Genomic DNA, 11,689 nt, shown 5'->3' with positions numbered 1-11,689 from the left:
TCGTGCCGCTTTCAGTGTTGGGGAGCGTCGTGCCGCTTTCAGTGTTGGGGAGCGTCGTGCCGCTTTCAGTGTTGGGGAGCGTCGTGCCGCTTTCATTGTTGGCGAGCGTCGTGCCGCTTTCAGTGTTGGGGAGCGTCGTGCCGCTTTCAGTGTTGGGGAGCGTCGTGCCGCTTTCAGTGTTGGGGAGCGTCGTGCCGCTTTCAGTGTTGGGCAGCGTCGTGCCGCTTTCAGTGTTGGGGAGCGTCGTGCCTCTGGATGGCCTCCGCTTTCTGCCTTGTTCTCGCTCTCCATTTATATATAGTTTATATAGGTTTTCCTTTAAATCTCCCATATCTGTTTGTTTGTTTTTTTCATGCAATCTATTCTCTTTGCAGCCGCCTCTTCTCCAATGCTGCGGATGCCAAGTAACCGGACACCGTCGGTATGACTTTTGACTCCACCAACCAGTGGCTGTCTTGTGTGTACAATGACCACAGTCTTTATGTATGGGACATTAAAGATCTGAAGAAAGTGGGGAAAGTCTACTCTGCCCTGTACCACTCCTCCTGTGTATGGAGCGCTGAGGTATGAGCGTGCTGACCGAGATAAAAATACAACACAGATGTCTATTTTATAGTATTGATGTGCTGCCTTGTTCAGCGAGCGCCGCTCTGAGGGCGTTTATATGTGCGGAGTCATCTCCTTTTAAGATAAAACTGGCTATTATAAATTGCAGTGATCTGATCTATAGAATCACATCAGTTCATCTTATTCTGGGCTGATTTGAAGCCGCAGATACTTTACATTTTTTCTGTTGATTGTAAAGTGAGTGACTCTACAATTAAGGAATTGTTATTTAAGCCGTTTCATCTTATAAATGGTAGCATTTGCTTCTTATATACCAATTTTATATATTTTTGTCTAGGTTTACCCTGAAATGAAGGACAGCAACCAGGCCTGCCTGCCCCCAAACTCCTTCATTACCGGCTCTTCTGACAGCACCATCCGACTGTGGAACATGGAGACGTCTAACATCCATGGCACGGCGTTACACCGGAACATCCTCAGCAATGTGCGTGTATTTGGTTGTGGGGGGGGGTTGTATCATGTACAGCACGACCAACTCTTATTGTCTCACGTTCTTTGACTTTACCAGGACTTGATGAAAATTCTTCTGATTGATGGTAACACACAAGCTCTGCTCGACACTGACTGTAACTGCACTGGGTTGGTGGACAAGGTCGATGTGCAGACCCTGGACACCGAGGCCGGGATTCGCTCCGTGTGTGTGAGCCCCAATGGCCAACACTTGGCCTCAGGCGACAGAACCGGCACACTCAGGTATATGGTCAGAGGGGATATCTGGCATCGAAATTCTCACTATATTAGGGGGATTGAATGCTTATTCTTCATTATTACAGGGTTCATGAGCTGCAGTCTCTGACGGAGCTACTGAAAGTAGAAGCTCATGATTCGGAAATCCTTTGCTTAGAATATTCTAAACCAGACACAGGTAAATATACAAACAAAAGGATACAGCAGCCTCTGTAAGCACCAAACATAGAATATGTGAAATCTAAACTGCATTAATGCTATATGCAATATACATAAAAAAATGAAAGTTGGCTCATCAACCACGGCAAGGTGACCTTTGTTTGATGGGACCCTATATTAGTGTCCTGCCTCTCCTGGGCTATAATTCTACAAATGTATGGGGAGATAGGATCTGGCACTAATTAAAATCACCCTGTGGCTGATAGGCGGAAAGCACAGTCAGAATAGGTGGCACACAAGAATTGGCCAATTCATGTGAGCCGATCAACCGTGGCAAGGTGACCTTTTATACGTGCATTTATGTATTGTGATTCATTTTATTTCTTCACTATCTTTTGCTTTTTTTTTTTTTGTTTGCCTTTTTAGGAATGAACCTGTTGGCCTCTGCCAGCCGTGACCGACTGATTCATGTCCTAGATGCATCAAAAGATTACAGCCTTCAACAAACCTTGGATGACCACTCTTCATCAATCACTGCTGTAAAATTTACTGGTGAGCTCTGATGTGCAGTCATATAGACTAGTACAATGCTATATACCTTGTAAAGAAGACTGATCATCTTTGCCAAGATGGCGACTGTCGTACTGCTAACCTGAATCTGCTACTTTTTCAGCTAACGATGGCAAGATGCGAATGATCAGCTGTGGAGCAGATAAAAGCATTTACTTCCGCACTGCTGAGCAGGTATGGTTGTGAAACATATATATACACTGTGTGCAGAATTATTAGGCAAATGAGTATTTTGATCACATTTTTATACATGTTGTCCTACTCCAAGCTGTATAGGCTTGAGAGCCAACTACCAATTAAGTAAATCAGGTGATGTGCATCTCTGTAATGAGGAGGGGTGCGGTGTAATGACATCAACACTCTATATGAGGTGTGCTTAATTATTAGGCAACTTCTTTTCTTTTGGCAAAATGGGTCAGAAGAGAGATTTGACGGGCTCTGAAAAGTCCAAAATTGTGAGATGTCTTGCAGAGGGATGCAGCAGTCTTCAAATTGCCAAACTTTTGAAGCGTGATCACCGAACAATCAAGCGTTTCATGGCAAATAGCCAACAGGATCGCAAGAAGCGTGTTGGGCAAAAAAGGGTGCAAAATAACTGCCTATGAATTGAGGAAAATTCAGCGTGAAGCTGCCAAGATCCCATTTGCCACCAGTTTGGCCATATTTCAGAGCTGCAACGTTACTGGAGTATCAAAAAGCACAAGGTGTGCCATACTCAGGGACATGGCCAAGGTAAGGAAGGCTGAAAAACCACCACCTCTGACCAAGAAACATAAGATAAAACGTCAAGACTGGGCCAAGAAATATCTTAAGAATGATTTTCAAAGATTTTATGGACTGATGAAATAAGAAGTGATACTTGATGGGCCAGATGGATGGGCCAGAGGCTGGATCAGTAAAGGGCAGAGCGCTCCACTCCTACTCAGACGCCAGCAAGGTGGAGGTGGGGACTGGTATGGGCTGGTATCATCAAAGATGAACTTGTGGGACCTTTTTGGGTTGAGGATGGAGTGAAGCTCAACTCCCAGACCTACTGCCAGTTTCTGGAAGACAACTTCTTCAAGCAGTGGTACAGGAAGAAGTCGGTATCGTTCAAGAAAAACATGATTTCTTTATCGTTCCTATGGGAGACCCAGACCATGGGTGTTTAGCTTCAGCCTCCGGAGGACACAGAAAGTACTACACTTAAAAGTGTAGCTCCTCCCTCTGAGCTTATACACCCCCTGGAGAACCAGATCTAGCCAGTTTATCGCTTTGTGTTCAGGAGGCATACATCCACACATGCATTCTCATCTGATTTTTTGATTTTTGGAAAGAGTTTGAAGAAAAGCGGGTCCAAGTCTGGACTCCCGGCATGTCCCTTCTCACCCCACTGTGTCGGCGGTGTTGTTAAGGTTGATTCCAAGGCTGGAGCCTTACATGCCGCGCTCCTTCACCATCCCTCCTGGGTTCTGGCTTGAAGTGGGAGCCAGCACGGTCTCCATGCTTAGCAGGAGACCGGTCTCCATCCTTAGCCCTTCAGGACCCTGCTGGACCGGAGCACTCATCCCCAGGGACTTGGAACCCGGCGTCTCAGCAAGCTAAGTACCTGAGACGTTTATATATTGGGGGTCCCTGTACTTTTTTGTTGTGGGAGAGTGTGCTGATGTGTTTTTATGACATTTCCGGCGGGTTCTCTGGCTGTTGCCTGAGAACCGCGCCGATGGTGCCTGTGCGCCGGCCGCACCGCTCAAATTTAGGCCCCGGCTTTGCCGGAGGCCTACTTTCGGTTTCACTGCCCTCGCATGTCACTCATGCAGAGAGACAGGCTCGGCTCCGCCCGGCGGCCGTTCTGCAAGGGGAGGGACACTCCCTACTTCAGTATGTGTCTCCTCCCCTGTAGATCTCTATGGCCCTTCAGATCCCGCATCTCAAGCAAGTCCCGCCCCCTCTCTTTGCTCCGGCGGCCATTTTCTCAGCGTTCTCTCTGCATTGCAGCGCTGGTCTGCAGCATCTCTGCTGAGTTGCTGTGCTTGGGGGTCCGGGCTTCGGGATCTGGAGGGCACACAACACTGCTCCAGCGGTCTGGTAAGCCACAACCGGTCTCCGGTTGTGGACCTCTGATTATACTCTCTGGGGTTCATTCTCTGGCAGAGCCCCCACTCCAGCAGCATGTCTCACACGAGGAGCAAGGCTCCAAAGCTGTATTCAGTATGCACTGCATGTAAGCTCCTGCTGCCTGAACCGAGCATCTTCCCACATTGTGATGCCTGCTCTAACGTGGCGGTGCGTCAGCCTGGAGTCTCACCCCCAGTGGTCTCTCAGGCTGCTCCTGCTCCTGTGGCTGAACCCCCGGCTTGGGTAGAATCCTTTTCTAGGTCTATCTCCCAGTCTTTTGCTGACTCCAAGGGACTTCTGTCCAGGACTTTGCTGAACATGCATCAGCCCCTTTCACAGGGTGCCTCTGCTGCTAGGGGTCTCTCAGGACCGGAGCTCACAGAGGATTCATCATCTGGTCCCAGACCCCGTCCTTCTAAGAAGAGACGCAGGGTTCCCTCTCCTTCCTCGTCCCACGGCTCTAATTCAGGAGCTGACTCGCAGGACGAGGAGGATGTCTTTACGGGGGGCTCGGAGGTTAACTCCATGTACCCCATTGATCTGTCCGAAAGTGACTCAGATGTTAGTGATTTGATTGCGTCCATTAATTCTGTACTGGATCTCAATCCGCCAGTATCAGAGGAGCAACCCTCTCTGGCAGAAAAGCACCAGTTTACCTCGCCTAAGAGATAAAGAGTGTGTTCTTTAGCCACTCCAGTTTTCAGGCCGCTGTGACCAAGCCCAGAGCCTGTCCTGACAAACGCTTCCCAAAGCGTGGTTCTGATGACCGCTTTCCCTTTCCACCTGAGGTGGTCAAGGAGTGGGCTCATTCCCCAAAGGTAGACCCCCCGGTGTCTAGACTCTCAGCCCGGACCATTGTATCGGTGGCTGATGGCACCTCTCTTAAGGATTCCACTGACCGCCGGATTGACCTTCTGGCCAAATCCATATATGAAGCGGCGGGGGCTTCGTTCTCCCCGACTTTTGCAGCAGTGTGGGCTCTGAAAGCCATCTCTGCTTCTCTAGAGGGGATGCATTCCCTCGCCAGGGAATCTATGCCCGAAATGGTTACCTTAACTTCCCAAGCTTCAGCTTTTTCATGCTATGCCATGTCTGCCATGCAGGAGGATTCTCACCGCACTGCGGTGGCTTCGGCTAATTCCCTCGCTATCCGCAGAATCTTGTGGCTTCGAGAGTGGAAGGCAGATGCTTCTTCAAAGAAGTACCTTGCTGGACTCCCTTTTCAGGGTCCCGGCTGTTCGGGGAACAGCTGGATGAAATTATTAAGGAAGCTACTGGCGGGAAGAGTACTTCCATGCCACAAACCAAAACCAGGAAACCTGTCCAGGGCAGGAATCAGTCGAGGTTTCGTTCCTTTCGTTCCTCCAACTGGTCCTCCTCTAAGCTCTCGGCCTCGTCCACTAACTCAGCCAAGGACCAGAAATCCAACTGGCGCCCAAAAGCGTGTCCACAAAAGACCACAGGAGGTGCTGCCGCTAAGGCAGCCTCCTCGTGACTATCTGTCCGCGCCAGAAACGTCCTTAGTCGGTGGCAGGCTCTCCCACTTTGGCGACGCGTGGTTTCAACACGTCTCTGATCAGTGGGTGAGGGATATCATCTCCCACGGCTACAGGATAGAATTCTCTTCCAGCCCGCCAAACAGATTTTTTCTCTCAACTCCCCCCTGCTCCAAGGCCGCCGCCTTCTCACAGCCCGTGGCATCCTTGCAGGCCAACGGAGTAATTGTACCGGTTCCCGCCCGGGAACGGTTCAGAGGTTTCTACTCAAATCTCTTCCTAGTCCCCAAAAAGGATGGTTCCTTCCGGCCCATCCTGGATCTCAAGCTTCTCAACAAGCATGTTCAGGTGCGGCATTTTCGCATGGAGTCTCTGCGATCAGCCATTGCCTCAATGACCCAAGGGGATTTCCTGGCATCCATTGACATCAGAGATGCCTATCTGCATGTACCAATTGCAGTTTCACACCAGCGTTGGCTACGTTTTGCAATCGGAGAGGAACATTTCCAATTCGTGGCTCTCCCCTTCGGGTTGGCCACAGCTCCTCGGGTATTCACCAAGGTCATGGCAGCAGTGATTGCGGTCCTGCACCTACAGGGGTTGGCAGTGATCCCTTACCTGGACGACCTTCTAGTCAAGGCTTCATCCAGCGTAGACTGTCAGCGGACTGTCTCGCTCACTCTCGCCACTCTAGCCCAATTCGGGTGGCTTGTCAACCTTCCCAAATCCACTCTGACTCCGACCCAGAGTCTCACGTACCTAGGGATGCAGTTCGAGACTTTGCCGGCACTTGTGAAGTTGCCCTTAGTCAAACAGCAGTCCCTCCAACTGGCGGTGCGCTCTCTGCTGAGGCCCCGCCGTTATTCCCTCAGGCGCCTGATGCAGGTGCTGGGTCAAATGGTGGCGTCAATGGAGGCTGTTCCCTTTGCCCAGTTCCATCTGCGCCCTCTGCAGCTGGACATTCTCCGCTGTTGGGACAAGCGGCCTTCCTCCTTGCACAGGTTAGTGGCTCTGTCGCCACAGACCAGGAGCTCTCTTCAGTGGTGGCTTCGGCCCCTCTCTCTGTCCCAGGGGTGCTCCTTTCTGGCCCCGTCCTGCGTGATCCTCACCACGGATGCCAGTCTATCCGGCTGGGGAGCGGTATGTCTCCACCACCGAGCGCAGGGCACTTGGACTCCGTCCGAGTCAGCCCTTTCGATCAATGTGCTGGAAACCAGAGCCGTGCTTCTGGCTCTCCTAGCTTTTCACCATCTGCTGGCGGGCAGGCACATCCGAGTCCAGTCGGACAACGCGACAGCGGTTGCCTACATCAATCACCAAGGCGGGACACGCAGCCGCCTGGCAATGTTGGAGGTACAACGCATCCTTCAATGGGCGGAGGACTCCAAGTCCACCATATCCGCAGTCCACATCCCAGGCGTGGAAAACTGGGAGGCAGATTATCTCAGCCGTCAAACCGTGGACAGTGGTGAGTGGTCCCTGCACCCGGCAGTTTTTCAGTCAATCTGCCGCAAATGGGGCACTCCGGACGTGGACCTAATGGCATCTCGTCACAACAACAAAGTTCCCGTTTACGTGGCTCGCTCCCACGATCCTCAGGCATTCGCCGCGGACGCTCTGGTTCAAGACTGGTCCCAGTTTCGTCTGTCCTACGTGTTTCCCCCTCTAGCTCTCTTGCCCAGAGTCCTGCGCAAGATCAGAATGGAGGGCCGTCGAGTCATCCTCATTGCTCCGGACTGGCCCAGGCGAGCTCGGTACCCAGACCTGCTCCATCTGTCCGTAGAGGTGCCGTGGCATCTTCCGGACCGTCCAGACCTTCTCTCACAAGGTCCGTTTTTCCGCCTGAATTCTGCGGCTCTCAAATTGACGGCGTGGCTCTTGAGTCCTGGATCTTGACGGCTTCTGGTATCCCTCCTGAAGTCATCTCCACTATGACTCGGGCCCGTAAGTCTTCCTCCGCCAAGATCTATCACAGGACTTGGAAAATTTTCCTGTCCTGGTGTCGCTCTTCCGGCCATCCTCCTTGGCCATTTTCCTTGCCGACCCTTCTGTCCTTTCTACAGTCTGGTCTGCAGCTGGGACTGTCCCTCAACTCTCTCAAGGGACAAGTCTCAGCTCTGTCAGTGCTGTTCCAGCGGCGTCTCGCCCGGCTGGCTCAGGTCCGCACCTTCATGCAGGGCGCGTCTCACATCATTCCACCTTACCGGCGGCCCTTGGATCCCTGGGACCTTAACTTGGTCCTCACGGTTTTGCAGAAACCCCCCTTTGAGCCTCTTAGGGAGGTTTGTTTCGTCTTTCACAGAAAGTGGTCTTTCTAGTGGCCATAACTTCCCTCAGGAGAGTCTCCGATTTGGTTGCGCTCTCTTCGGAGTCACCTTTTTTGGTTTTTCATCAAGACAAGGTGGTTCTCCGTCTGACTCCGGACTTTCTTCCTAAGGTGGTCTCTCCTTTCCACCTTAACCAGGACATTACCCTACCTTCCTTTTGTCCGGCTCCTGTTCATCGCTTTGGAAAAGCGCTGCATACTCTGGATCTGGTGCGTGCTCTCCGGATCTATCTGTCTCGCACCGCTGCTCTTAGGTGGTGCACTTCTCTTTTTGTGCTAACCACAGGTCGGCGCAAGGGCCTCACTGCTTCTAAGCCGACCTTAGCCCGTTGGATTAGGTCGACCATTTTGGACGCCTACCAGTGTTCTCAGGTGCCTCCCCCGCCGGGGATCAAGGCACACTCGACCAGAGCTGTCGGTGCCTCTTGGGCTTTCAGGCACCAGGCTACGGCTCAACAAGTCAGTCAGGCTGCCACTTGGACTAGCCTGCATACCTTTTCAAAGCACTACCAAGTGCATGCTCATGCTTCGGTAGATGCGAGCTTGGGTAGATGCATCCTTCAGGCGGCTGTCGCCCATTTGTGAAGTTAGGTTCTGCCTACTTCTTAGTTTTTCTGTTTATTTCCCACCCATGGACTGCTTTGAGACGTCCCATGGTCTGGGTCTCCCATAGGAACGATAAAGAAAAAGAGAATTTTGTTTACTTACCGTAAATTCTTTTTCTTATAGTTCTGTATTGGGAGACCCAGCTCCCTCCCTGTTGCCTGTTGGCAATTTCTTGTTCCACGTGTTTTCACCGGCTGTTGTTGTTGACAGAGTCTCCGGTTGTTCCGGTTTTTGCTCTGTTTTTACTTGTGGGTGGCTATTCTCCTTCAGCTTTTGCACTAACCTGGCTAGATCTGGTTCTCCAGGGGGTGTATAAGCTCAGAGGGAGGAGCTACACTTTTAAGTGTAGTACTTTGTGTGTCCTCCGGAGGCAGAAGCTAAACACCCATGGTCTGGGTCTCCCAATACGGAACTATAAGAAAAAGAATTTACGGTAAGTAAACAAAATTCTCTTTTTTCAAGCAGGACAATGCTCCGTCACATGCATCCAACTACTCCACAGCGTGGCTGGCCAGTAAAGGTCTAAAAGATGAAAAAATAATGACATGGCCCCCTTGTTCACCTGATCTGCACTCCATAGAGAACCTGTGGTCCCTCATAAAATGTAAGATCTACAGGGAGGGAAAACAGTCCACCTCTCAGAACAGTGTCTGGAGGCTGTGGTGGCTGCTGCACGCAATGTTGATCGTAAACAGATCAAGCAACTGACAGAATCTATGGATGGTTGGCTGCTGAGTGTCATCATAAAGAATGGTGGCTATATTGGTCACTAATTTTAAATGTTTATTTCTAAATTTTGTGCAGTTATATTGGTTTACCTGGTGAAAATAAATAAGTGAGATGGGAATATATTTGGTTTTTATTAAGTTGCCTAATAATTCTGCACAGTAATAGTTACCTGCACAAACAGATATCCTCCTAAGATAGCCAAATAAAAAAAAACCCAAAACACTCCAATTTCCAAAAATATTAAGCTTTGATATTTGAGTCTTTTGGGTTGATTGAGAACATAGCTGTTGATCAATAATAAAAAAAAGCCTCTAAAATACTCTTGCCTAATAATTCTGCACACGGTGTATATTATATAGAGTTCATGCTTTGGTGGTTGGTTCTCGGATGTCTGAAGTCTTTACAGGCCTCATATCTGCTGCTCTGCCATAATACTGACCAGCCGGCGGTGAATCGCAGAAACTGCGTTTGTCCTGTGACTCAGCCGGTCTTCAAAGCTGCAGTGAATGATGTCTGTACTGAGACCAGTGACTCACATTTTGCCTTCAGACATAATAAATGTTCTGTCTCCATTTAAGTAAACTTGTCATGTTGGTGGTGTAACAGGGGCACGCCGCTGTGGTTTGGGAACACATGCGGCTGATCTAGCGGGACGTGGTTAGCTGGAGCATTGCAAAGGCGAAGGTACCTGTTTTATTTGTTTTTCTGCGGTTGACATTGTTTTCCTTTCAGATACAAGCCGTCCGAGTGTGTGGATCCTAGGTCATTCATTTGTGTACTGGGCGGCTCGGAGAGCGGACTCTCGACCTGGTGGCCGGTCCTTGGGATTACTCGACATCGATGTTAACTGGAGAGGTATCAGGGGCCTGTCCTGGCCGCAAGTTTTACCGGAGGTGGTCAAGATAGCAAGGATGGTCTCTTCCCCAGTGGTTATGGTGATACACGCCGGGGGTAACGACCTGGTTTCTTTACCGTTGGCTGAGTTACTGACCCTTATGCGGTCAGATATGGACAAATTCCCCTGCTTCTGCCCCCAAATGAAGCTGGTTTGGTCCGAGGTAATTCCACGGCTCGTTTGGCATGGAGCTAGGGAAGGTTTCGCCATAGAACGAACCCGGCGAACACTGAATCAGCGTATCTCCAAATTCATCCGGTTTAAAAACGGGGTTGTCGTCCGCCATCACCAGCTTGGAGGGTGATAATGCGGCTTACCTGCGGGCGGATGGAGTGCATCTGAATGATAGTGGGCAGGATGTGTTCATGGCAGGAATCTGTGAGGGTGTCGTGCAAGTGCTCCAGTCCCTGGTGGGTGGGGTCGCAGCTCGTTGATATTTGGCTGCTCCTTGGCGGAAGGGGTTGGAAATAAGGAAAAATGGAGGCGAAATACCCGCACCGGACGGCCGAGTGGCAGTACTTTACCTAAACCCCTGGTATATTTGGCTGGTTTAACGCCTGTTTGGAGAGCTGTGACCATAATTTTATCCCAAAAGATGAGAGCATTGATTTCCTTTGACTCTCCAAAGCAAAGTTAAATAAAAAGTTTGTTTTAAAGAAAAAATTGTGTCGTGGTGTCTCTTAAAGGGGGGGGGAGTATGTGCTGGGGTCCTGGCAGTCTGAACTGTTCTTGTAGAGGAGGTGGAGAAGCTGGAGACAGACCTGGAGAAGAAGATGAAGGAGATCGAGGAGCTGCAGAGTCAGAAGACGAATGTGGCCAGTGAGCTCCACAGCCAGGACCAGCTTATCAAGTCTCTGCAGCAGGAGGTGAAGCAGCAGAAGATCTACCAGGAGCTGGGGCGCCAGATGGCCACCAGGAACGAGCTTGTAAGTCCCCACCGGACCCTGCAGGCCTGTGTGCGACGTCTGCAGAAGACGACTGGTCCTCCTAATTATCTGCAAGTAATCTCCACATAGCAGGCGCCTTGTATAAAGCCCATGTACGACAATCTGAGGAGCACAATGGCAAGAGGGTGCACGGCCCCACGGTGCAGCAACCTCTGTTAGTGTGGTGCATACAGACTTCTGTTCCCCCCACCTTCTTCAGGACTCCTAGGCGTCCCCTCCCTCTGGACCCTTCTATTTTTGCCTTCTCCCTCTGGACCCTTCTATTCTTGCCCCTTCTTTTTTTAGAGCCCTTCTAATCTTGCCCCTTCATCTGGACCCTTCTATTCTCAGCCCCCTCTCTCTGGACCCTTCTATTCTCTCCCCCTATTTCTGGACCCTAGTGTTCTCTCACACTGGACCCTTCTATACTGTCCCCTCCGCGTGGACCCTCCTCTGGCTGTGGGGCAAACTTGCTGTTTCTCTGGGTGTATTTAGGCATGTCTCTGAGATCATGGTCGCTCGCGTCCCTGACATCTGGGACATGGCCCCACAGACGTCTTCAGCTCTCTTC

General features: G+C 50.6%; 1 protein-coding gene across 1 annotated transcript; it reads left to right on the top strand.

Moving 5' to 3' along the window:
- Positions 1-415: 415 nt before the first annotated feature.
- LOC142250702 (mitogen-activated protein kinase-binding protein 1-like) lies at positions 416-10,431 on the top strand. The gene is made up of 7 exons (XM_075322900.1): positions 416-564; positions 905-1,051; positions 1,136-1,320; positions 1,401-1,492; positions 1,900-2,025; positions 2,147-2,217; positions 10,030-10,431. The coding sequence occupies exons 1-7, from the start codon at positions 424-426 to the stop codon at positions 10,057-10,059; spliced, it is 792 nt and encodes a 263-aa protein (XP_075179015.1). The 5' UTR covers positions 416-423; the 3' UTR covers positions 10,060-10,431.
- The last annotated feature ends 1,258 nt before the right edge of the window (positions 10,432-11,689 follow it).

Source organism: Anomaloglossus baeobatrachus, chromosome 9 (genome assembly GCF_048569485.1).
Source record: "Anomaloglossus baeobatrachus isolate aAnoBae1 chromosome 9, aAnoBae1.hap1, whole genome shotgun sequence".
Taxonomy (NCBI): Eukaryota; Metazoa; Chordata; class Amphibia; order Anura; family Aromobatidae; genus Anomaloglossus; species Anomaloglossus baeobatrachus.
The sequence above is the reverse complement of the archived record's forward strand: the minus strand, read 5'-3'. Positions and strand labels throughout refer to the sequence as shown.